At 45.8% G+C, this 27,907-nt stretch overlaps 1 protein-coding gene across 1 annotated transcript; it reads left to right on the forward strand.

Moving 5' to 3' along the window:
* The first annotated feature begins 4,833 nt into the window (after positions 1-4,833).
* Positions 4,834-27,835, forward strand: grm6a (glutamate receptor, metabotropic 6a). Its single transcript, XM_062459830.1, has 11 exons — positions 4,834-5,220; positions 8,381-9,001; positions 17,601-17,817; positions 18,139-18,274; positions 19,893-20,047; positions 21,526-21,666; positions 21,827-22,027; positions 24,576-24,715; positions 24,905-25,528; positions 26,329-26,640; positions 27,591-27,835. The coding sequence occupies exons 2-11, from the start codon at positions 8,429-8,431 to the stop codon at positions 27,828-27,830; spliced, it is 2,739 nt and encodes a 912-aa protein (XP_062315814.1). The 5' UTR covers positions 4,834-5,220; positions 8,381-8,428; the 3' UTR covers positions 27,831-27,835.
* Positions 27,836-27,907: the final 72 nt, after the last annotated feature.

Below are 27,907 nucleotides of genomic sequence, written 5' to 3' on the forward strand. Positions count from 1 at the left end.
CGTTATCCTCACAACGCCAGGTGGCGACATTATACTGTCAGTAAACTCGGTCCCACCACGATCCTAAATTATGAGTTAAATGTGTGTTTTTGAAGAATATTTTAAACCTGACTGCGCAATAAGTTAACGAGTTTCCAAATAGTGCCAGCTGACAGTGACATACAGGACAGATTTTAATATACCTAAGATGACAAATGAAACACTCCCCAAAAGATGTTAACATGGGGAGCAACAAGACAGACCAATCCAATAACCCCAACACACACACACACACATAAATACAAACATGCATACGTACATGCACACACACAGACACCTGCGGGGCTGCACTGGTGCTTTGGTATGTAGGCCGTTTGTGGCTGTCGCATGCATGTAGATGCATTATTGAAGAGGATGACTGGGGTTGGCTAAGTGCTCTTCCTCCCTGTCAGTGGTCCGTCTATCTTATTTAAATAGAACTCTGAACATCCCCCAGTGGGAGTGGGGATACCACACTCCATATCAGAGGCTTTTATATAAAATCGCAATGTTTGCAGAATGAAGAAAATGGAAGGTTCCATGGGAGTGATCTTTGGCCTTTGGTACATATAGAAGTGTGAAAATTCACGAGTAATGCTACTTATTGGTCCATACGTTAAAGGGTCTTATATAAGTCAAGAAAATGATAGTTGTGTGAGTACATATTTGCATTGTAAACTGTTGAGAATAGTTTCCACCCTTATACTTATACAAGCCCTTTCATGATGCACAATGAACCCCTGAACATTCCATTGTCCTCTGAATCAGAATCAGAATCAGAATGGGATTTATTCGCCATGAAAGTTTGCACAGACAAGGAATTTGCTTTGGCAGGAAGGTGCATACAATAAACATATACCTAAAATTTAAATATGTGGACTATCTATACTAAGGGTACATAAACTAGCAGTACTAAGTGGGATTAGAATATAATTAAATATACAATAAAATAAAATATAAGTTGCCGTAAATTACAATATAAAAATACAAAAATACAAATATTACAAAAAATACAAATGTACAAGATACCATTTTGTAATGCAGTGCAAAAAGCAGTGTGTTTTAAGCAAGAAGTAACTGCCACCAAATTGTATTTTTCCAAGTGATTGGAAGATGATTCCACAAATCATCCTGGCCTTGAGACAATTGAAACAGCTTCCAATTACAGAATACATTATGATAAAGTGATGTGTGACACAGGCAAGATGTCTGGCGGCAAAGCTGTAAGTCGTTGCTGTTGAGTCTGTTTGAGGCTTTTGGTGACTGACAGCCCCAGACATGGCTTTGACAGGCCACTATACAGCCAATATCTACGCATACAAAACAACTTCAGCATTTAGATGGAGGAAACTAGCTGCGACAAGCCAATAAAGGCAAGGAATAAGGAAGGAACCAGGAGAGAGAGAGAGGGAGGGAGCGTGGATGATATGTTGCCACATGAGATTTCAGGGCCAGGATTCAAAAAGGGCTGTGCGATCAGAGGGGGGTCTGAGGAATTATGGAATTAGGAAGGGAAACTAAAGAGAGAAGATTAAAAATGGGAGGTAGAAGGAAACAAAGACATTTGATTAAAGAGAGAGAGAGCATGAGAGAGAGAGAGAGAGAGAGAGGTGGAAGGATGAAGAGAGAGAGAAATTGTGAGAAAGAGATAAAAAGAGGTATGCATTTTCAGATATCTGCTTTGCTAGTTGTGTTTGAACGTCAGCAAATGTTTTCTTTTACAAGGATACTATGATATTTATCCCCAGACTGCATCAAAATAGGCATGGTGGTTTGGAAGGAGATAGAGACTCACACCAGGGAAGACATTGAGACACGTAAACAACAAGTCAAGAAAATATGACTGTTTAGTAAGATGTTTGTCTGACATATTTAAAGTGATGATTTTAGTTGTTTAATGTGAAAATACAGTTAAAAAGCCAGGAAGACATACTTCCACTTCACTCTTCATTCACTTCCCTTTATTTACTCCTCAGTGGTGTTTTGTCCCTGCTGAGTTCAGTAGGGAAGAAGGCAACCATTTAAATATGAAAAGCTGTTACCATAGCAAACAGTTGACTATCAAAACTGTAAATATTTACCAGGAGAAGGATTCTGTTTTCTGGGAGCTGAGTCTTGTGATGTCGTGAGACAGGAGAGTGAAAGAGGAGAACAAAGCTAAAAGTAAGCATGAGAAAGAGTGGTCTCTTTGTGTGTGTGTTTGTTTGTGTTTGTGTGCATCTGTGGATGTGAATGTGTGAGTGTGTGTATGGCATGGTGTAAACATCAAAGTGCTTCTCTGATGGGCCAAACAACAGGAGATAAATACTGAGCCATCTGTCTGGACTCCTGTGCCAGCAGTAGTTAGAGTCTCTCTCTCTCTCTCTCTCCTCTCTCTCTCTCTCTCTCTCTCTCTTTCTCTCTCTCTCTCTCTCTCTCTCTCTCTCTCTCTCTCTCTCTCTCTCTCTCTCTCTCTCACACACACACACACACCCACATACATACAAACAGCATCTAACAAACCATTAGGTGAGCCTTAGGTGTCCTCATTTCAAAGGTGATAAAGTCTGAGATTAACAATAGCGGTAGAGAGCTAAAGAATGAGGGATATTGAGGGAGTGAGGAGTGACTTGGGGAAAAGGATGAGGATGGAGAAAGAAGGAGTCTCCCTCTCTTTTACTTGGAAAGTGCAAAGGTACCGAGAGGCTTAAGGCGATGATGATTTATTTATTTACTGTTTTTGAATATTGATGGAGGAGGAGGGAGGGTCGGCAGAGGAGGCAGCAGAGACATGGGGAGGGAAGAGACAAGGAGAGTCAGAAGAGACAAGGAGAGTCAGAAGAGACAAGGAGAGTCAGAAGAGACTAGGAGGAATAAGGGTGTGGGCGGGAGCAAGCGAGCGAGCGGGGACAGGGGAGTGGGAAGAGACTGGGACCGAAAGAAAGACAAGTAGACAGGAAGGAGTCAGGGGATGAAAGAGGAGCCAGAGGAAGACAGTGAGGACACTGGGGGAAGGGGGTGAGAGGCTGGGGGAGCATGGCAGACCTGGTTTGGGGGTTGGAGTAAGGCACTGAAAGAGTGGAGGGAGACAGGAGAGGAGAGAGAGTGGTATCTGTGGGGGAGAGTTGGTGTGTGTGCGGTTAAGAGATGTGTGTGGGTCGGGTAATGAGATGTCAACCTAATCCAGACCCCCTGTAGATTAGCAATAGTGAGGTAAAAGGCTCCGGTCAGCATCCAGCTCAATCTAACTATTCACAGCATGACACAGACACAGAGGTAAGGTGAGACGGTTCAGATCTCTGGTCTATGGAAGACTGGATCGTTGAGGCATCCACAGTACTGTATATACGTATCCAGTATCAAGCATCACATGACAAATGTTCAAGGCCTGAGGTTCCAGGAACCAGTCAATAGACTGAGAGACTTCTGGCCACGGATCCATAAGTCAAGGTAACCTGTTACATTTTTTATCATAACTACTAAGATTTGTATATGTACTGTATTTTATGGTGTTGTTTTGTGTAGTCCACCCCTAGTCCACCCCTTTCCCCACCATTTTGTGCATGCAGAGACACCGGTCCAAGTCACATCAGAATGTCACCATCTCCTGAAACGGGCCCTCTCCTGTGTGCCACAGTAACACCATTGCCACCCCCTCTCCAACCTGAAACATATGCTTGTGTGTGTAGTGACCAAACCATCTATGCTTCATTACAGAGCGGTGGCATAATCTCCATGTACAGCAGCAGCACAGCTGGCTAAGCAGATCATCTTTTCTCCCTGGTTAGGTAAGCAGCAGCAACAAAAGACCAGCAGGCTAGTCAGGCTAGATGGGATGGGAACTCTGAGCATGTCATTCAGGAGGACCACCCTCTATCTTTCTCTCTCCACTCTGGTGGAGACCACAGTGGCTTCCTCAGTACTCTCTCTCTCTCTCTCTCTCTCTCTCTCTCTCTCTCTCTCTCTCTCTCTCTCTCTCTCTCTCTCTCTCTCTCTCTCTCTCTCTCTCTCTCTCTCTCTCTCTCTCTCTCTGTGTGCTAAGCAGTGGAGCTTCAGTCTTAGAACCTCCTACGAGCCCATGCATCATTAATGGCATCAGCCCCTGCCAACTTTACACTGTGCTTTAAAAATACAATCTCCATTACTTCTGTATGATTTAACCGGGACTGTCTGTGGCGTGCTCTTCCCAGCAACGTCAGTCAATGAGTCTCTACTTCTGCAAAGAGGCAGCCCTCTTTCAAGACTCAACGACCCCTCGCTGTTGTAGCAGTACACTAATAAAGTTGCAATAACTTTGTATTACCCCACATTCATACAGTGAGCTATGAGTAATGGAAAGATATTGGAATTGTAATTCTAAACTGGGGCTGTTGTCATTATGTTTTTCAGACCACATGGGGAATCGGGTCGATATGGTCAGGAGAGGAGACAGCTAAGATAATTGCTACCACTGAAAATTCAGGGACACACTAGAAATTGGCAGGCGAACCACAGCAAGAGGAGAAACTGAAGGGAACCATTAATATAAACACAAAAGAGTCAAGTTTTCTTTTATCTTATTTTGGTGGTTATTGGTTTTCAGATAAAGATATTTGACTATTATTGAATGTGACCATCTTTCTCTTTTTAAACAGTACATTGAAGGCCAGACAGCTGTAGGCGAGACTTGTGATGATAAATTTGTCAAACTGTCATATCTGACCTCCGCCATTCGCTGTCTTTCTGACACACAAGCACACCGACATACTGTACAGACACACACTCGAACGCGCGTACACGCACGCATGCACACACACTCCTCTAATCCACAACTGCAACCATTACTGAGTGAGTGTGTGAGTGAGAGTGTGTGTGTGTGAGAGAGAGAGAGAGAGAGAGAGAGAGAGAGAGAGAGAGAGAGAGAGAGAGAGAGGGAGAGAGAGAGAGAGAAAAAAAAAGAGAGAGAGAGGATGGAAAAACTAGGCTTTATTGATATTTGATAATAATTTGAAGAGTCACAGTTGTGGTATGCTGCATATTTTACGGAGAATCGAAAGCCAATGATGACAATGGAATCCAATAAATGGCAAGTTTGATCACAAAAATGACAGGGAAATCTAATTTAAGCATCTGTTTTAAATGACCTTAAAATGTCAGATTTTTGGCAGATTTTTGGAACAGATCATGTTTTCCATGTGTTCTTGCGTGAAGCAAGTTCGTGAAACAGGTCTATGGAATTTGCAGGTGAGTGTTGCACCTTTTTCCATTGTTCGTGTGATTCACATTTTAAACAACATTGGCTTTAATTGACAGTCGAGGCATTATGCTACTGTAGGTTTAATTGGGAAAAGTGCAGACAAAATATTATGGTAATTATAAAGAACTTTGAGGTAAATGAGTGATGCAGGTTTCGGCATGTCTTTCATCATCCGTCATAATCAGGATCCAAACAGAATGTATAGACCTATACATATATACATATATGTCTATGGTATAGACTACGATCATTCCTTATTAAGAATTGGCTCTCGATTTAAATTATTGTCACAATGTGAACAATGTCATATATCCACAGTTGAAAAACTGGTATGGCTGGTACGTTGATATTGACCACGACGGACCCGCATGTTTTCAAAGTTTCCTGTTGATTCGCTCTGTTTTTCCATTCGCTGGTTTAGCTGAAACTCGTGGTGGTGGACTCTTATGGAAAATAGAATTTGAAATTAAATGAAAGAATACGAAGAAAGCAGTGCTTTACTCTCGCGCACCTTCCATCACCATCTTCACCCAGCGTGTGTGCGTTCAAATCTATCCATTGCGTTAGAACAAAAATACTGAAGGAATTCAAATGTTAAAAAGATTTGTCTGCATTTCCTCGTGTACTACCAACTATACTGTATATAATTGCATTGGGAAAACCGAAAGGCTCAGTGGCCGTTTTATATTCGCCCATTGATTGATCCTGGACTGAGTGAGAATTAAACACATGTGAAAGGAAGTTGACATATCAAATCAAATCAAATGTATTTGTATAGCCCTTTTTACACGCAAGCATGTCACAGAGGGCTTCACATACGCCCATAGAACTGCCCCTCAACCAACCTAAACCCTCATCTGAAAACATATGGCAGTAATACACAGTTTTCTGCTGAATAACATCAGATAGTTTTGAGGGGACTTAAAAGGGAATCCCCATCCTCCAAGTATTATTTACAGTAACCACCCTCTGCCCCAGCAGTAACCAGTCCTTAGCTGCATGTACCTCCCTCTCAATGGCAACAGAGAAGCATATGAATGCATTTAAAGGGCTTGACTATACATATTTATTCCGATGTACACATATTGATAACCTACATAATACAGTGTACAGCATGGCTTGGAATGTATCTCACCAGCCTAGAGTGATGTCATTACTGTCAACCACAGGGACACCTTTTTGTCATTGGGGGTCCTGCAGCAGTCTGAGTCACAGTAACATTGGTTCTTTGATGGGGACCATACAATCAGTAGTTTTAAGCAGCAATTGCTCAGAAAGTGGCAGTAAAGTCAAGAGACAAATTACATAAAATAACAAAAACATTTTGTGTAATCCATTCATTGAAGTGTCAGATCCATATTCCTGTGTGCAGAGCCTTAGTGGGGTCATCCCCAGAGTATTGGTCTGGCAGGCATCTGAAAACCCTCCAGACCAGTAATGTTGGCCCAGAATAGTGGAGAATCTGGGGATAATCCAGCCAACAGGGAGGATTAAAGGAGGTAGAAACAATTATAAAAGTCATTTTTAAATATAGTCTAGTAGGGTGAGGCTAGCGAGCCCCATGGACCTTGTTAAAAAAAATCTTCCTTGATAATTAGTGTTGTCCAAGGGCCTTGGTCCTGTCTCTGTGCCTTGTTTTTTTTGTCTTTTTGAAGATGGTCGTTGTCAGGCGAGCTAGCGCTCGCCTGGTACCGCCTGATGAGTCACCAGCGCCCCTGGACATCATGAGCTGTGTCTGAATCACACCGACTCTTTCTAGTGCAAAATAGCACCTAATTTCATTATGTTTGTCCCTCTCTTTTTCTTTCTTACCCTGTTTCTCATACTGATTGAATAGTGCAGAACTCACTTCCCAACGTTTTACCTATGGATCAGTCAGGGGTCAGCACCACACAGAGATAGAGTGAAGGTGTCAGGGGTCAGCACCACACAGAGATAGAGTGAAGGTGTCAGGGGTCAGCACCACACAGAGATAGAGTGAAGGTGTCAGGGGTCAGCACCACATAGAGATAGAGTGAAGGTGTCAGCCGTTTCCAATCTGAGAGAATTCACTTTGTTTAAGAAGTGGAAATATCACAGTCTTTATTTTCTCGCTGGCCCAAATGTAGAATTTGTGGATTTGCACACATAGTACTGGGACTGTGCCTTTTCATGTCTTTTCGCCAATTCTTTATCAACCAATTTGCATGTAATTGTAACATAGGACTCTCCCCACATATTGGATTTGTTCTGCTTCCATTGTCTCTCATTCCTGGCTCCATATCCATACCACTCCTCTGATGATATGCATGGACTCATATCTGAAAGCCACAGCAGCAGTTCATTACATTGTCCTGATAGTATGTTTTGCTGCTCATGCAGCTGGTGCTACCTCTTTCTGCAGCTGGTAGACCCGGCATTGCGCCCAGTGCAGAAACAAGCCCTAGTGGTGGCCCATGTTCTGGTAGCTTCTGGGATGAACCTGAGGGGTTCCATTGGGCCTGCATCACAAAATCATATTTATACAATACTATATACAAATCTGATTTGTCAACACCAGTTGCTGTACACTTCATGCTGTTCTTGGCCAGAGCTCACTTCAGAAATGTAGGACTTCTCTGGTTAATTATGGCTTACTATTGATGAATCTTCTGACTGCTGTAGTTGTTGGAGTAAGCTAGTCCTAACACACAGGGTGTGACCTGAGCTGCTATCTGAATGAGAAACATGAGAAACCCTGCCCTAGTGAAGAAAATACAAATGCTTTATATTCACAACCAAGCTTTGGTCTCTCGTCACAATCCATAGATCTGTATTCTACAGTGAACTTTTTTATGACCTTGTCAATGTGTCTTCCCTGCATCCTTGAGACCTCTGCAGTCTCTTGCCTAATTATATTTATGTTTTCCTCACACAGAAAATTAACTATAATTATTTATGCTCTGAAGCCATGAACCAATAACCAGAGTGGATTATCAGGCATTGGAACTACTATGATGACTGTGTCCTGTCAGACTTCTTCCCTGTAGACATGTTTCCCTCCTGACCCCTCTGCTTCTCATGCACTCAGGAGGAGGTGGGTTTGGGGCCTGCAAAGCACTCTGTGACACTTAATGAAAATACATTGGATTGATTTATTGATCGATTGCTTAATTTATATTTTCTCAGCTGCCTCAAGTTGAGGGTGAAAACTCCAACCTGTAACGTCCCAGCACTATGACATCATCATCCTCCGCCCCCCCATGGCTCTGCCATCACCACCAGCCATACAGAGTATCCTGGGGCAGAACCTGTCAATCAACTCACTGGCCCCGCCTCCTTTGGCTGCTGTGGGTGTGGCTAGGTCTGGGGGTGTGGCCTGGCTCCTGCTCCCACCAGCACTTCCACCCCCACTCCATCAAGATCGCCGGTGACATCACTCTGGGGGGGCTGTTCCCCGTGCACTCGCGCGGGCCTCACGGCCTTCCCTGCGGGGAGATCAAGAAGGAGAAGGGCATCCACCGCATGGAGGCCATGCTCTACGCCCTGGACCAGATCAACTCCGACCCAGAGCTTCTGCCCAACATCACCCTGGGGGCCCGCATCCTGGACACCTGCTCCAGGGACACCTACGCCCTGGAGCAGTCACTCACCTTCGTCCAGGCGCTGATCCAGAAGGACACGTCTGACATCCGCTGCTCCAACGGTGAGCCGCCCATCATCAGGAAGCCGGAGAGGGTGGTGGGGGTGATCGGGGCGTCGGCCAGCTCTGTGTCCATCATGGTGGCCAACGTGCTTCGGCTTTTTGAGGTGAGTCAGGAGCAGAGGATCTTGGGAAATACATTTGATACACTTAATACAACTTAATTCATTCATTTTACAATGGGAATTACCGGTTTTGCTGTCATAGACCACCTATAAATATCAATGCTGTACACACACACACACACTGCTGAAATGCGAGTTGGGTCTATGTTGCTGCTAGGTGCTGCTTCTGAAACCTAGTTGAATTTCAGTATTTCATCTGCTGAAGTTTAAGTTGAAGGCACAGTGACTTCCGGGAAACCAGCATGTTTTGTAGCATAGCAACAGGTGTTCATTAGTCTCTTACCACCTACTGTAGCTTCTTGACTATCAGAGGGTCAACAGGTGTCTCCTCATTCTAAGCTCTTGGGTGTCCTACACCTTTAAGTTTATATGCTTCAAGTCTTTGACACCGTTTGTACATCTTGTACATGATCATTGTTACGAGTTAGGCTACTCATGTCAAACTATTTGAGGTCAGGCGCCAGTGTGTGTCTCTCATCCTAAACCATGGAGGATCTTTCTTTACCCACAATCCCCTTTGAGTGGGAGTCTGGTCACATGGTCCGGATATGGGAAAGGCCTTGCCCCAAGCAAGAGCTATAGATAATTGACAGTGAGGATTTGGAAAGTGTAGCCAATCATGTTTGCAGCTCTGCGCAGCCCCAAAGGATCTGGCCTAGTGTTGTGAGATCTGGACAGAGTGTTTGGCTTTGAGACAGATGATTAGCAACCAACTTGCCACTGAAACAATGCTCATATCTTTGCAGCATCTCTTTCCAGAGTCAGAAAAAATCTAAAAGAAGACATATATACAGTATATTGGTGCCAATATTCCAAGTGTTTGTAATTGAATGTTTGAATGGAATCAAAGGACAAAAGACATTCTCTCTGGCATTTGTCAAGGGATTCAGTTTTTCCTGCAGTTTCCTCCATGGAATTAGTCCGAAGGGATTTTGGATGGTGTTGGAGAAAACCCAGAGAGTCTTTTGAGGCTGGAGGTGTCCCGACCATGTTTGGAATGAACAGTATATTTACTAGGACACACCTATCCAAAGTCCTCCTGGTCTAATGACAGGGTTTAGAGGAGACCAGGTTTTAATCCCCACTGGGGACATACAGGGTCATAAATGTGTGATGAAATGGATAGAATCAAAGGCCTGCTGTTGATAAGGTGACAAAACAAGAACGTATGTAGATTTGAACAAATAGCCAACATTTATGAATATGTATGATAAACTGAATCCATGAATGTGTGATGAAAGCTATTGTCCGGGAAATGTGTCCTTTGTTGTGCTTTGAATGTAGTCATCTGGATCAAGTATTACTGAAATGAGGAATTGATACAAATCATACCGGACACGGTAGGCAGGGAAACGGCAAACACTATGCGTTGCCAAGGCAGCAGTGGGTGTCAACTGAACCCATCTTCATTTGAAAACCTAATCCGTTTATTTTATCATATATCCTTGTTAACAGAGAGAACCAAATAGGTGTGTTGTTTACAAGCCCCATCCTGTCAGTCTCTCTTTTAATAAGCGTTGCTCTAGGGTGACAGTTACAGTCATCAGTCTGGCTCTGTCTCTGTGTGACAGGTGTCACTTTGCAGCTCTTACAAGCTTTTGACAAATGAAATGTGAAAATAGGCTGCAAGGTTTTATTCGAGCATGATCCATTGACTTCCTTATTTTATACATCTGTCTCCCTCCCTCTTTGGGTTACTAGCAACATATTATAGCTTCTCAAGACATCCCCAAAAGAGCCTGTTGATGACACCGGCACAAGTGTTAGCACCATTTAGCTGCTTGTCAATCTTTCCAGAGTTTTTACAGTTCCGGTCCATCTTCCCTCAAGAGAAGATTCACCTTCTGGCCTTCTAATTTACACACACCCCACCTCCTAACACACCATCAGGAAGCTAGTTATCTCAATGGCACTGGGGGGCAGTACTTCAACTGAGGACTAAGCTGTAACCAGTTTAAATATGTTAAATTACCTCACACTGCTGTCTCCTCCATGACTCTGGTTGGTCTTCAGGGAGAGCAGATCTGTAGAGAGAGGGAGGGAGGGAGGGAGGGAGGGAGCAAGAGGGAGGGAGGGAGGGAGGGAGGGAGCGAGCGAGCGAGCGAGAGGGAGGGAGGGAGGGAGGGAGGGAGGGAGGGAGGGAGGGAGAGGGAGGGAGGGAGGGAGGGAGGGAGGGAGGGAGCGAGAGGGAGGGAGGGAGGGAGGGAGGGAGGGAGCGAGCGAGCGAGAGGGAGGGAGGGAGGGAGGGAAAGAGAGATGGAGGTAAAGAGATAGCTAGAAAGAGAGAGAGAGGGAGAGAGACAAAGTGAGCTAAAGAAAGAGAGAGGGAGCAGCAAAAGAGAGGGAGCGAGATAAGGAGAAAGAGAGAGAGAAGGAAGGAATAAGAAAGAGAAGGATCCACTGCCAAATACATGAGAATGGTGAATCCCTGTGACTAATGTTGAGATTTGCTCCTCACTGGAACCTCAAACAGAATACCCCTCTTTTCCTCTCCATTCCACTTCTCCTCATCACTTCTCTTCCTTTCCTCTAACACGCAAATCCCCTCCTACATGGCTCTTATGTAAGGGGAGGGAATTGTTGTGTGAAATGTAACTGTAATGGAGATAGTCCCTTTGCTTTTTGTAAGTGTACAGATCAAGAGGACAGGGAAATTGATTGTAAGAGATGGCATCTGTCTGACTGCACAAGGTAATGTATCTGTGGAGAGTAACGGACCACATCAACAAGTAAAGTGTGTCAAAAAAGCCCATTATCACACAAAAAAGGCAAAGAAATGCTGCACTTAGTTGGTAACCAGAATTATTTCCATTATACTGTATATAAATGTTTTGTTTGGCTTCTGTCAATAGCATGCACAGACTTTCAGACTCTTTCACATACAAACTTTCAGACCAAACACAGAAATTAAACATGTCATGGTATAGGACCTCCTCGAAAATGAGATCATTCATCTGAAGTGGCTTATCCTGATAGATAGTCATTTATAATTATTTTCACTTTTAACACTTTTCCACTGGTTTCTTGTAGGTAAATCAGGCCCATCTCAAGGCACACTTTTAGGCACACCTCAAGTGTATATTTAACAACATTATATAATCTTGTCTGTGTAGTAAACAAGTCAATGTACAGCAACAATACTGTAGAACAACAATTACTAATGTAAACTCCCACTGCTCTAACAAGGAGCTGACCCCAGTTAACCCTAATCCATCTCTCTAGCCGAGAACAGAAACGTAACATCTGATTTATCCGCCCATCAATGCGTTGAAATGGTATTTGTTATTCAGTGAAGTTGGCAGCCGTCGTCCTTTCAAATAGAAGAGCATGAAAATAGAGGCGAAGCAAGCCTGAGCCATGTGCCCAGTCAGGGGCAGGGGAGGGAAGACAATGGGCTAATTAAAGCAGCTAATTCAGAAGCAAGCTGACAATGGAGTAGAGAGTGGAGCGGAACACTGGCCCTGCACCCTTCATTAAATACATACTTGCACTGAAGCAGAAAGACACAGAAAGAAGGACTTCTAATTGTCAGTTATTATACTTTAAACCTCATCAGAGTTGGAGGCTAAATAATAAAGATGTTAAAAGCTTTGAAAAACGGTCACATTTTGCAGTCATTATTCAGAATTAAAGGAATACATAAAAATGCAATTGGAGGAACCTGAAGATAGAAATAATGAGTCAGTTTATTGTGTGAAGGTGGCGAGCCGTGTAAAGTGCTGTAAAGTTGCGTCAAAACTGTCAGCTCTCTTAAACCCTATGAGATCATTGAGCGTTTGCTTCTGTCTGCCATACTCCTAATGTGCCCGACAGCTGTGTTGGGCTGCAGAACATCTCCTTAGCCAACAATCCGACACGCCACAACTGTCACTTCTTCCTTTCCACTGCAATGTCTGTGAAATTGCGTTGGTGACCATGTGGTAGAAGCTGTCAGGATGCCACTCGTGATTGTCTGAGCCAGACACTCATTGGCAGGTGTCCCCATTTGTTTGTACTGTCGCTTTAGCAGCTTCAACTAGCCATGTTTGATGGATCTTAAATCATTTTTGCTCCATTCAGCCCTCTACCATAGTAATTGCCAATTGAGTATTGTGTTTGTCACACCAATGCAATAATAAACCACCAGACCAAAAGAACATCCTCCCAAGTCTTAGATGAAGTGTCTCCCATTGACCCTCATGTTATCAAACCACCTCCACTACACACGATGACCTCAGACCAACCCAAGTTCCAGCGGGTGAGCTACAGACCCCTCGTCTCTAATCTAGCAGAGAGCTGCAGGCTCGAGGCATGCTGGGAAAAAGGACAGCTACACGCATGCACACCCTGTCATCCTGTCATCTATGTTGTTCTCCCATCCCTGACATCCTCCAACCTGCACTTTTGCTGATTACAAAACAGGTTATTGCAGGCTCGAGTGCTGAACCAGCCCAGATAGACTCTCTCATTCACTATCCTTCCATCTCCTTTCACTCTCTCTCCCTCTGTCTCCAGCTATCTTTCTGTGTTTTTTCCCTCTACTTTTGATCTTGTTTACTCTTTCTGACTCCTTTTTTTCCATGAACTCTCTTTTCTCTCTCTCTGTCGCTCTGCCTCTGTCTCCCTCACTCCATCTCTCTTTCCCTCCTCCTCTCTCTCTCTCTCTCTCTCTCTCTCTCTCTCTCTCTCTCTCTCTCTCTCTCTCTCTCTCTCTCTCTCTCTCTCTCTCTCTCTCGTCTCTCTCTCTCTCTCTCTCTCTCTCTCTCTCTCTCTCTCTCTCTCTCTCTCTCTCTCTCTCTCTCTCTCTCTCTCTCTCTCTCTCTCTCTCCTCTCTCTCTCTCTCTCTCTCTCTCTCTCTCTCTGTCTCTCTCTGTCTCTCTCTCATTCCCAGAGCTAGTTGCATAATTACAGATTTTTCTGGGATGATGGAGTCGGGTGGAGATGTGCCTGTGAATACTCGCTCTCCATCTATCTTTCATGACGAGACATTGCATTTTAGTCCAGGGAACAGCTTTAGCAACTCAATTTTTTAACGTCAATGTCCACCGTGGCGCATCCATACTAATATTCCATTTGGAGGGTGGCTCCTCTCAGGCTCACAAATGGATCCAGTGTATCTCTCTGAGGTAAACACTGCCTCTTACAGGGTTCGCAATACTGTAGCCCCTGCAGTACTGGAACATGCGGAGCAATGTACGATATGCGTAGTATAAGCCATCTGGAGCTGTACAAGTCTTTGTGAATCCCGCCGTCTAAATTTCGCAATGGGATCTTTTATGAAAGGAATCCTTCCGAGTAAGACGATGATTTGTGTTCCCTCTCCTCTATGGCTTCACAGCTTAGCGACACATCCTTTTCACTAAGCCAGTTATGGGGGTCTAAGGACCAGATAACACATCAGGCAGTGTCTGGACCAGAGCTGGCAGAGGATCAGGGCTTCCCCGACACACTGAGGCCCAGAGGACAGTCCCTCTCCCAGGCTTCCCCGACACACTGAGGCCCAGAGGACAGTCCCTCTCCCAGGCTTAACATGGCTGAACTGGAGGAGGGGAAGACTAAAAAAAAAATAACATTCAATGGCCATCGGATAACAATTCTCCTTGATTTGTGTTGTTTTTTCCTTTTTGATTGCTTTCGGTTCACTTTAATGCCCTCTGTCTCCATGGTGCTCTGTTTTTTCCATTGTCTCTCTCAACCCGTCCTCTCTTCCTCCTTTATCTCTTATCTATATTCTTCCTTTCTGTCTCTCTAAGCATCAGACTCAATACATTTAGGAATTAACCAAATTAGCGCCAGCAGCAGAAACTATATTCATGGTGGAGCTGGACAGAGCCAGCGCAGAAGGCTCAGATACTTCCTGATAGAATGTCCAATAAGGTGGCTGGTAGATATCTGTTGAAGTTCAGACCTGCATTACACTCACTAAGCCATAAGACATTGTGACATATGTTAGCTAATCAAAAGCCCAAATAAATCACCCGCACATTGTCACATCTATTCATATGAATAGGGTGTATGGGTGTCAGATGGCTGAGCGTGAGGAATCGGGCCAGTAATCATAAGGTTGCCAGTTTGATTCCCGGCTGTGCCAAATGACGTTGTGTCCTTGGGCAAGGCACTTCACCCTACTTGCCTCGGGGGGAATGTCCCTGTACTTACTGTAAGTCGCTCTGGATAAGAGCGTCTGCTAAATGACAAAAAAAAAAAAAAAAAAAGAGAATGGAGCCTTGACCTGTTTTATCAGACGGCCACCGTCCACCTCCTGCCTTATCACGCATCTACCCTCTTCTAATGCATCCCTTACTCACCTCTCTCTCTCTCTCTCTCTCTCTCTCTCTCTCTCTGTTCTCTCTCTCTCTCTCTCTCTCTCTCTCTCTCTCTGTTCTCTCTCTCTCTCTCTCTCTGTTCTCTCCCACACACAGCTCTGGTCCACTCAGCATCACCTGACCGCCAGCAGCTGGAATTAGATTGCTCTCTGGATATTAAATGCCTCTGTGGGTTTCTGTGCCGTCAGTCTAAGGGGAGTCTGGTTGTTCAACAGCTGCTCAAACCTTCTAAATGGGATGACGCTCTGTTTAAAGCACAATGGCAGCTTTAGCACTCGAGCTTGCTTTAGAGTAAGTGTTAGCGCTAGTCAGCATGGGGGTCATGCATAATTTAGCGTTCTCTCTCCTGAGAGAGTGGAGTCAATACAGACAAGGGTGGAGCCTACAGCACCTGTCAATTAAACTAGGCCACTTATGACAGACAGGGGAAGCATTCATACATAACGTACAGTATGTATTATGCATACATGCTATACAAGTCTGCAATATGTACATGACACATGCATATTAATACAGTTCATACCCATACCACAGATTCCTCTCTATATCAGTGGAACACTATTACACATAGGTAATTTCCTGTTAATAACACTGAAACAGGATTTGAGGATTTGTCAGTCTTTACATATTTCATCCAACTCAGTGGAAACAGAAAGTGTTTCATAATGCAATGTGGTCCCTGGTGAGCATATATGAGAACTTTGAGTTTTAATTAAGGAGTATTTCAGAGAGATTAGCATGTCCTCAAGGAGCATCCGTCCTGTCTGTAATAATGCGTCATTTCCACAGGGCAGGCAAGGCTTAAGGAGCCACGAGGAAAACTGCGCTTGAACTCTACGTTACCTTTGATAAACAACAACATGCTTCATTTGTAGCATTTGACCAATAGCAATCATACATCACATATGAAACATACAGATAGGCAGGCATGCACACACACACACACACACACACACACACACACACACACACACACACACTCACACACACACACACACACACACAGGGTTTTACAGGGCTGTACTGTGGAGAGCAAAAAGAGAGCACCATTATAGTGATTAAAACAGTGGATTTGTGATTTGAGCAGGTTCTCGGTAAGATGAGAGTGGAGTGTTGTGATACAGAATCTGTTTGGTCCTCTGGTCTGTTTCACACTGAAAAAAAAAGAAACAAACACATTTTTAAACCAGATCCGCTCTTGTAACCAAAGAAGAAGCCTCTTATAAACAGTGACACAGTAACTAAAAAGGAAAGGAAACTTTTCCAACAAAAAATGTGTTTCTTTTGTAGGCTTAACCTTTCCTTGAATAAGTCAGATGTCATATGGTCCAAAGGGAGCCTTTCGTGCAAAAGCACAAAAGTGTGTGTGGGCATGCATGTGTATGCACAGGAATGTGTGTGTACATGCAACCCAGTACAACATGTGTGTTCTCATTCTGTGCGTGTATGTGTTCACACGTTTGTTTGTGTACAGTACATGTGTTTATGAATGGGTTTGTGGCTACGTGTCTAAGGAGGTGAACTCCATCCGGTGGTCAGAGATTAATCTATTGTGTGGGGAACACCAGACACAGGCCCCCTGATCTCTGTCTCACAGGCCCCCTGATCTCTGTCTCACAGGCCCCCTGATCTCTGTCTCACAGGCCCCCTGATCTCTGTCTCACAGGCCCCCTGATCTCTGTCTCACAGGCCCCCTGATCTCTGTCTCTCCCCTTCAACTCCCTCTGAGCTGCTCTTCATTTGACTAAAATCTCAGTAATCCCACCCAATAATCTCTCAAATGGTTCCCTCTCTCCCCTCTTCTCTCTCTCCTTCTCCCCAGCACATTCCCTTCTATCTCACTCTCTCTCTCTCTCTCTCTCTCTCTCTCTCTCTCTCTCTCTCTCTCTCTCTCTCACTCTCTCTCTCTCTCTTTATCTGTCTACCTTCTGGGCTCCTAATAATGATCAGTTAGTCTGAGAGCAAATAAACATGGCAGCGTCAGACACTCAGACAGTCGGATGGTCACCAGGACTATAAACCTATTACACAAGCTCGGAACTATGTCACTGTGTGTGTGTGTGTGTACTGACACAGATTCATGTCCTATAATATAACAGATCAGTGATTGACTCTCATATCCTCCGTCAAAACTCACGACTGTCTTCTACCGCTTCCTCCTCTCAGGCCCAGAGTAGACTGACAACTGCATCTACCCTCTTCCAATGCATCCCTAACTCACCTCTCTCTCTCTCTCTCTCTCTCTCTCTCTATCTCTCTCTCTCTCTCTCCTCCAGATCCCTCAGATCAGCTACGCGTCTACAGCCCCAGAGCTGAGTGACAACAACCGCTATGACTTCTTCTCCAGGGTGGTGCCTCCAGACTCCTACCAGGCCCAGGCCATGGTGGACATCGTCAAAGCCATGGGCTGGAACTACGTCTCCACCCTGGCCTCTGAGGGGAACTATGGAGAGAGCGGAGTGGATGCCTTTATGCAGATCTCTCGTGAGGCAGGTACAGTTGACACGCTTTCCTTTTCCTATTTTATTCCTATATTTTCCTCTCTTCCTCTCCTCTCCTCCACTCATCTCATCTCCTCCACTTATCTCATCTCCTCTCTTCTCCTGAATACCACTGTACAAGGCCGTTTTGAAGTGGTACCTCCTAATGTGGACACTACATGGATACCCTTGTGAACATCGTAGCTTCTGCACGTAATTATAGATTATTGATGGCATCGATGTTTTATTCTCATTCATATGTGTCATTTTCCCTGGTTCAGTCTACACATCAATGTTCCTGTGTGTGTATGCGTGTGTGTGTTTCATCTTGAAGGAGGCGTGTGTATCGCCCAGTCCCTGAAGATCCCACGGGAACCGAAGCCCGGAGAGTTTGATAAGATCATCAAGAGGTTGATGGAGACGTCTAATGCTCGCGGGGTCATCATCTTTGCCAACGAGGATGACATCAAGTGAGGCATCAGAATACACACAAATTCAGCAGTACATACACAGCAGAGGGAGAGAGGAAGAAGAAGATCATTTTAATATAGAGAGACATACCTAGACAGTGATAGACAGAGAGAGGAAAAGATGGAGACCCAGGAGAGGCAGATAAGAGTGTGCTAGCCTACAGTATGAGATAACAGATAGCAGTGTGCTAGAGTCCCTTTTTTAATTAAGAAACAAGGGGACAACTGATTTTTAATTTGAATACTAGGACTGTGCTGAACAGAACTGTTGCCAGTCTTGTGCTGTTAGAGAGCTGTTCGAGCAGGTGGGGGACATGTATGGCCCTTTCCCTCACTGAGGCTGTTCAAGCATTCGGGAGGTTACATCACCCTGCATGTTTGGCCACTGCATCAAGTGGAACTGCGGCAGAGGTGAAAAGGATAGATTGTGTAGACTGTGTTTTGGTGAGAGAGGCTCTTTTTGTCCTCATTGTTGGTTCAAGCTTGAGTGGAGAGGAGGATGAACTATGGGTGTTGGAACACCCTGGAATGCTTAATAGAGTCATACATCCACTGTAGGTGGAATGATCCACGCACACACACACAAACACACCCACCCACTCACACAGACACAAACACACACACACACAAACACAAGCTTGTGTCTTAGCATTTGTATTTTCCAATTTGAAAACAAGGAAATGTACCGAACAGCCACAGGGAAGCTGTTGAGTCAACCACACCCACACCAGGAGAGCCAGCGATGCGCTTCCTCTGCATCACAGTGTGCGCCACAAAGACAGCTCGCTGACGGTTCTGTTGTGAGACTGATGAGGAGGCTGCCTCTCTCTCCATCTAGCCCGTCTGGCTTCTTTCAGCAGCAGCCCGCCAAAGGCTGCCTCTCATTCAGACATCTGGAGACGCAGGACAGCAGCATCAAACTGTCTAGCGTCGCTCTGCGGTGTCTCTGCTGACAGGACAGGCGTTTACAGACTGTGGAAACAGGGCCGTGTGAAGAAAGGAACAGAGGATGGAAGATAAGGAGGAGAAAAAAAGAAGGAAGGAAGGAAGGAAAGAAGGAAGGAAGGAAGGAAAGAAGGAAGACAGGAAGCCAAAAGAACGAGACAGAATCTTATGACTTACGAGTCAGTATTTGCATACTGTAGGTTATTGGATTTGCTCAGACAGTGATAGACTTTCATCCCAGCTGTGTGTGGATGTGACACTGTGAGTGAGACAGGCTGGTGGCCAGGATGGGCGTCAGTCAAGCTGGTGTAAATGCATACTGTATGTATAATATATGGTATACTAATACATAGCTTTATACATAAACCAACAGAGCCTATGAAGCCAGAGGCTGCCAGCTAGCATTAAGGGAACGGGAGTGTTTAATCTTCCTCAGTGATGCAGCTCCTTGCTCTCCAGAGCATCATGGCAGGTGTCACATCATAAACAATGCCGTTTCTTAGAAACACATTCTGGGGAGTCTGTGTGTGTTTGTGTTCCCCACTCCAATCTATTTTTTAACTATTGGATTTCATCAAGGAACTAAGACTCACCTGTTGTAGTTGTAGTTATCTGTGTAGCTTACACAGTTTTTTACACCTTTACTTTTAATTCACTCTGCTTCCGCCTACAGACGTGTCCTGGAGGCGGCAAAAAGGGCTAACCTTACAGGTCATTTCCTGTTTGTGGGGTCGGACAGCTGGGGGGCGAAGAGCTCCCCCATCGTGAAGCAGGAGGACGTGGCTGAGGGGGCCGTCACAATCCTGCCCAAGAGAGCCTCCATCGAGGGTAACACACACACACACACTGTCATTCATACACACTGTCACACCCGACTACACACCTGACTCCCTAACCGCTCAGATGGCTGAGCGGTTAAGGAGTCGGGCTATTAATCAGAAGGTTTCCGGTTCAATTCCTGGCTGTGCCAAATGACGTTGTGTCCTTGGGCAAGGCACTTCACCCTACTTGCCTCGGGGAGAATGTCCCTGTACTTACTGTAAGTTGCTCTGGATAAGAGTGTCTGCTAAATGACTAAATGTAAAATGTAATTCATTTCCCCAGACACCTTCAAAGATGTGTAAACAACTGGTATGCCAACTTCAGACATGCCTCAATAGGACATAGGGCCCTATTTTAACGATCTGAAACGCAAGTATCAAAACGCAAAGCGCAAGTAACTTTGTGGGCGGGACTCCGGCTTGGTTGCTATTTTGCCAGCGGGATAAATGACTTTGCGCCTGGCGCAAATCTAAAATGGGTTGGCCCGAAGTAGCTACATTACTAATGGGTGTGGTTTGGGCGTAATGTGCAATAAACCAATCAGAGCGTAATCTCACATTCCCTTTAAGAGCAGCGCTTGTTCCATGGCGGATTGCTATTATAACGGCGGATTCGCCAGGCACACGCCAGGAGCCAGGAGCGGTTCACAGCCGAGGAGACCGACGTTCTAGTCAGGGCCGTAACAGATAGATAAGTGATATTGTATGGGAAAGGCAGAGCAGTTTTCTCATTGCACTAAATTGCCCGCTCATGCTGCTCATTCAAATTCTTATTCTTCTTTTTATATAGACCTATATTTTATTTTTTTAAATGTTATATTTTTAACTTGTTTAGTTCTTAGAATTAGTTTAACAATTGTACTTTTTTACTTAATTTAAGACCCGTATATGTTTATTGTTTGCACCTTCCTGCCACAGTAAATTCCGTGTTTGTGTAACATAGGCTACATGGCGAATAAACCGAATTCTGATTCTGATGGAGATGGGAGAAGAAATCCACTCAAATTAGCTTCGGTTAAACAGGCGTTGGAGGAAATTGCCACAATTGTTGAGAAATCAATCACAAATCAAGTTCACATACATAGAGATTTCTCATGAAAATCTTTTTACAATCATTGAAGAAATGTAACACGCCATAAATCAAAACAATGTAACGTAGTTTCGCAGGAAGAAGACCCTGGCCTCGCCAGCAGTGCGCACGGACCAAGCTTGCGCCCTTAAAATAGCATCTGAATAACGCGCCATTGACTTTAGACTACGTTTTTCATGGTCAGTGGCGGAATTGTTTTTCTGAAACCGCAAAATAGCACCAGGGAACGTTTGCCTGGAACACGCCTCCTTTTTTCGCTGAACCGCCCCCGGGAGCGCAAAGTCATTCCCTAATTTACCGACGTGCGTCTGTGGAGGGAAAAGTTAGCTTTGCCGAGTGCAAAGGAATGATACTTCCCTGAGTCTGTGTGTGTGTTCCTTGGTGTGGCCATCCAGGGTTTGACCAGTACTTCACCTCTCGTTCCCTGGAGAACAACCGCAGGAACATCTGGTTCGCCGAGTTCTGGGAAGATGACTTCCGCTGCAAACTCACCCGGCCCGGGATCAAGATCGACAGTGAGAAGAAGAAATGCACAGGTGCCCTACAGACACACAAACACATATGAGGGCCACAAGCTGGTTCCACTGGCAGACGTGTGACATGGCTTTTCTCTCCTTCTGTTCCTTGGCCTCCCACCTTCCCTATACATTATTTTCTCCCCTACCCCCTTCCCTTCTTCTCTCCCCCCCTCCCCAGGTGAGGAGCGCATCGGTCGGGACACCCCCTACGAGCAGGAGGGGAAGGTGCAGTTTGTGATAGACGCTGTGTACGCCATGGCTCACGCCCTGCACAACATGCACCAGGACCTGTGTCCCGGCTCCGTAGGGGTCTGCGACAAGATGGACCCCGTGGAGGGACGCATGCTGCTCAGCTACATACGTGCCGTCAGCTTCAACGGTGAGGAGGGCCTGTGTCTGAGCTGAGACAGATGGCTCGGTTTCTAGGTCAGAAAACTTGTTTCCGAGGACTTTTCATATGTAGAGGAAGGGATGTCACACCGGCATGGTGCCAAACCGCATTTAGCTGAGATGATCTGCTTTAAATAGTTTGAGTGTTTTAGTACTGGAAGGTGTTTATGATGGAAATTGCATGTTCTTGGTGTTTGTGTATGTGTGTGCTGGTACACTTTTGTGTGCATTTCCACATGAGCTTGGGTGTGTGTTTGTGCCCATCTGCCCGTGTGTGTGCGTGTGTGTAGTCTCTCTCCCTCGCCCCAGTGATTGCGTGCAGGCCAGGCCTCTGGTAAGGGAGGAGAGATGTCAGCGTCCTGTCCCTAAAGTCTCACTTCAGGCACACCACGACACGCTCATCCTCTTATTCTTCTCTTCCTTCTCTTTCTCCTCTCCGTTGCCTCGCCCGTTCTCTTTTTGCCTCCCCTCTTCCGTCATTTTCTCTCTGTCCTCTCTCTTATCTTCCCCCATGTCCCTTGATGTCCCTCAGGTTTAACTGTCTAACCCTATCTTTCCCTTTGCTCTAATGACACCAATGAGGAAATAGGCTTTCTGCCCTATCTCCCCCCTCTCCCCCATCTCTCCCCGGTCGTCCACCATGCCTCTCCCCTCTCCCCATGCTCTGGTGGCATGGGGAGAGAAGCTGAGCGGGGGGCTTTCTATGAAAACCAGCTTCTTTTAGCTCTACGCTCCCACCGTGAGTCCATGTCGTGTCTCTGTGATCTGTGAACACTCTGGCGAAGGGGGATGAGGGCCTGGGGGGAGGGAGGAGGAGGAGGAGGAGGAGGAGGAGGGGAGAGCCTGGGGGGAGCCTGAACAAGTAATATGCATTACTGCCACAGAGAATCTGCCTGGCCCCAGCCCCAGCCCCAGCCTTGCTCTTTCCTAATGCCGTACAGGTTGGCCAAATGTCCTGGCTTCGTCCCTTAGTTATATCTAATTATACAGGACAGTACACAACTCTGGCTCTGCTCACGGTCGGTCCACTTCAATGGAAAGTGGGTTAGCTGCTAACAGTGCATAGCTCACTCCAGACAGCCTTCACGTCCCGACTCCCATAAATACAAGAACAAGAAAATCCAGACTGAATATTCCATTGAAGCCCTGTCTTATTCAGCAGGCCAGCAGTACCTGGAGGGTTTGAATGTGACAGTACATAGAGTCTACAAACACACTGGCTTCACTGGCGGTCAGAGAAGAGCATTCATTAGCGTTCGGTTGTAAAAAAACAAAACAATTAAACACCTGCTTACCCATTGTAGCTCGATAACAATAACCTCTGCTGGGCTTGTGGTGTGATTCAGTTGTTTATGAACACCTTTCTCATCTGTGCTTTGATTCAAATCTTGATTGGTCACATTCAGTAGTTAGGGCCATTCTGCATTTATGCATTTGTCTTTCGTGTGTGTTTTGTTTTGTGTTTTTGTGACAACCATGTGGAAATGAAGGGAGACGTGTCTTTGTGGTGTGATCTTTTGGGGAAGAGGGGCTGGGGATGAATTATTCAGCTGAGCCAGCTGTTTGGGTTGAGGTAGAGGGCTGTGGAACGCTCTGAGGAATAAGCAAGAGAGGGGGAGTACATAGCGAGTTAGTTTGACGTTTTATACCTACCTCCCTCTCTCGCTTTTCCCTCTCTTACTCTGTTTTTCTTTCAGTTTTTGTAATGATCTCGGTAAATTGAATCTAGTCAGATCTCATTTTATTTGTGTAGACCTTTTCACAAGTAACGTTACACAGGGTTCACACATGCCTATAGAACTGCACCTAAACCAACCTGAACCCTCAAAGAAGACAACGGGAAAAGAGAAAAATGTAAGAAACCTTGGGAAGAGCAATTCAGTGAGGGATCCCCTCCTCCAGAGATAGTCATTGACACACAGAGGCGGACACAATATGCTGAATAGAATTATGTAGCAAGAGTACACATAAATACAAATTTTGCAAATGGATGGTGAAATACAGATAGCCAGAGTTCCAAATCAGTAGAGTATCTGCTTTTTCTAAATCTCTCTCTCTGTCTTGTAAATTAATGTAACTTTCTGTTCTCTTGTGTTGTGTAATGAAGAGTGAGATGACTTGGTGATGCTCCCTCCCATACTACATCTCTATACAGAGACGGATATGTGGATGCCTGTACACAGGATCATTCTGTACTGTTGCCTTTCAAAGCCAAGGGCAGACTGTACTCTAGCAACTGTATGAACAATGTGCAATTACTGTATGGATGAATAATGAGGGGTTTTGACTACACTCTAGTAACTTGAACTTGTGTTTGTGCAAGTACTCTGTGAGTGATTTTGTAATTAAGCTCATTGAATAATTTACTGATTGGCATGAGGTATGGTTATATCCACATTATTCATACATTTTTATTTATTCACATTTATTCTGATGCAGCTCTCCATCATAGGTTGGCAGTGCCCAAACAACATCTGTTCTCGAGATGTGTTGTGTTCATGTGTTGCTAACCGTCCTGTTGCTGTGTGCTTCTGTAGGTAGTGCAGGAACTGGGGTTCTGTTCAACGAGAACGGAGACGCCCCAGGGCGCTACGACATATTCCAGTTCCAGATGTCCAACACCACCAACCCTGGCTACAGAGTCATCGGACAGTGGACCAACAACCTCCGACTCAATGTAACTCACAGTGACTGTGCCGTCACTCATCGCTTAACTCTCATGTAGACAAAAAGAGACAAAGCTACATTGATATGTAGGATGTGAGTAAAGATCCCTGGCCAGTTCAATCACCTTGGGTACCTTCTGTCCCCCAAACCCCCCCCCCCCACCCCCCCATGCCCCCACCGCACTCCCCCCCCCCCTCAGGTGGAGGACATGCAGTGGTCAGGGGGCGACCGGCAGATCCCAGACTCCGTCTGCAGCTTCCCCTGTGCCCCCGGAGAGAGGAAGAAGATGGTGAAGGGCGTGCCCTGCTGCTGGCACTGCGAGCTCTGCGACGGCTACCAGTACCAGCTGGACGAGCTCACCTGCGAGACCTGCCCCTTCGACATGAGGCCCACCCCCAACCGCACCTCCTGCCGCTCCACGCCCATCATCAAGCTGGAGTGGCACTCGCCCTGGGCCATCATCCCCGTCTTCCTCGCCATCCTGGGGATCCTCGCCACGTCCTCCGTGGTCATCACCTTCATCCGCTTCAACGACACGCCCATCGTGCGCGCCTCGGGCCGCGAGCTGAGCTACGTGCTGCTGACGGGCATCTTCCTCATCTATCTGATCACCTTCCTGATGATCGCCGAGCCCGGTGCCGTGGTGTGTGCCTTCCGGAGACTGCTGCTGGGCCTGGGCATGTCCATCACCTACTCGGCCATGCTGACCAAGACCAACCGGATCTACCGCATCTTCGAGCAGGGCAAGAAGTCCGTGTCTCCGCCCAGGTTCATCAGCCCCACCTCTCAGCTCGTCATCACCTTCGTCCTTATATCTGTACAGGTACGTCTTTCTCTCTTTCTCTCTTGCCCTCGCAGACTGTGGTAAATTGGACAGGGGTAAATTGGGCTCGTAGGCAAGCTTGCTCACCTCACCAATAATATTTTCGGAATTCTTTAGTTTGTCCCTCTTTATTCTCTCTCTTTCTCCTCCCTGGAAGGCAGTTAGACATGCCAAACATGGTATCAGAAATGTACACCTCCCTCGCTCCCCCTCTAAGCCCCCGTCCTTCTTTCGCCTCTCTCACTTTGTCTCTGTCCCTGTTCCTTGTGTCTCACAGGTATTTGCTGTATGTAGTATTGATTGATTGGTAGTTGGCAGTAGTGTAGTATATCCATGCAATGTGACGCCTTGTATTTCCTGTGCTCCCTGTGGAGATCGAGATCCTCTTTTTCTGAAAGCCATCTATTATATTATGCTTACTACAGTTTGATCAATGCTACAAAGATATGGAGCAGAAGAAAAAAAGAGAGACAGAGAAAGAGAGAGTATGTGAGAGAGTGAGTTTCAGTGTGTACGTGTGTGGCAGCATATGGTGAGATAGAGTTCACACAAGTTGGGCGTGGTCCCTGTCGCACGCAGTGCAGGCTCAGAGATGACTGACGCAGGATCCAGACTTCTTCTGACAGCCCATACTGTATCTGCTCACTGCAGAGCGGATATCAAACGTAACTAAGCAGCCTAGATTCAAATGTCGTTCTCTCTGTGTGTGTTCTGGTCATGGGTTCACGGTTATTTATACATACTGCACACTGTATACGAGGTACATCTCTGTGAACCTAGCTTCTGTTGTGCCTTCTAAGGTCCTAGGGGTGTTTGTTTGGTTCGCGGTGGTGCCCCCCCACACCACCATCGACTACGAGGAACAGCGCCCCCCCAACCCTGAGCTAGCCCGCGGGGTCCTGAAGTGTGACATGTCGGACCTCTCGCTCATCTGCTGTCTGAGCTACAGCATTGTTCTCATGGTTACCTGCACCGTCTACGCTGTGAAGAGCCGGGGCGTGCCTGAGACCTTCAACGAGGCCAAGCCAATAGGATTCACCATGTACACCACCTGCATCATCTGGCTGGCCTTCGTGCCCATCTTCTTTGGCACAGCCCAGTCCACAGAGAAGGTAAGTAGGGATGGAGTTTGCATGGAGGAGGAGAGGTGGAAATGTGTCGAGCGTTTTGGTGTTTACTTTTTCCCTCTTCACTCTTCTCTTTTCTTCTCTTCCTTTTACTTCTCCTTTCTTTTCTTCTTATCTCTCCTTTCTTCATTTCTCTTCTTTTGTACTTGGTCCCAAATACATTTCACAGCTGAAGAAGGATGGATTGTTTTGCATGTTAGTGGGACACACTACCAGCAAACCATGTTTTCTGGGCTGCAGATTGGTCTGTTGTGAAGTGAATGTAGTATGTGTGTGGGGCGGCAGCTTACCGGCTTTGACTTCTACACTTCCTCCTCTGTGCACTACTGTAGATGTTCAGCCTTTAAAATGAACAATAGGCTAAATGAGAATATTAGAGAAGAGGAACAAGCTGGCTGTCTCGTGATAACATTCTCAAGTTGCCAAGCAGACAGTTGTGTCCGTTTGAGGCATCCTTTGATATGGGAATGAGAGGAGGAAAGTGGAGGAAGAGAGGAGAGGAGGATGAAATACAGAGAAGCTGTTTTTTCTTCTTCCTTATCTTTGTATGACACACCTTGACATGGTGACAAAGACAGCACCCCCCACTCTGAGGGGTTGGGGGGTTGGTGGAGGGAGGGGGAGGAGGGTGAATGCTGGGGTGTATTGTGGTAGAAGCAAGATTAAGAGTGTGTGTGGGAGGACAATGTTCCTCCATCTTAATAAGCCTGTGTGATGCTATGCATTCAGGGAATTAGTGCAGTACTGAAGTATTATATTGCTGCTGGCTTGGTGGTCTCCCAATACATACAGAACCGTAGAGTGAACATAAATTCAGTACATACTTATACGGTGCCCATCCTGCATGTGATATTGGCGTGTAGAGCTGTCAATCAAATGAGTGTGGAAGAGAAACTAGGTCCGTGTTGGACTGACCCGCCCTCCCTCCTTCCTAGATGTTCATCCAGACCACCACACTGACCGTCTCCATGAGTCTGAGTGCCTCTGTGTCTCTGGGGATGCTCTACATGCCCAAGGCCTACGTCATCCTCTTCCACCCCGAACAGAACGTCCAGAAGAGGAAGAGGAGCTTCAAGGCCGTGGTCCAGGCAGCCACCATGTCTACCCACCTCTCCACCAAGTCCAACGACAAGCACAACGGAGAGACCAAGATAGAGCCAGACAGAACCCAGTAGACCAGGTAGGTGTTGTCCTGCGTGGATTGAAATCAACCATTGAGCCTTTTCACCATGGAAAGTGATGATATTTTGTA

The sequence above is a fragment of the Osmerus eperlanus genome, chromosome 4 (genome assembly GCF_963692335.1).
Source record: "Osmerus eperlanus chromosome 4, fOsmEpe2.1, whole genome shotgun sequence".
Lineage (NCBI taxonomy): Eukaryota > Metazoa > Chordata > Actinopteri > Osmeriformes > Osmeridae > Osmerus > Osmerus eperlanus.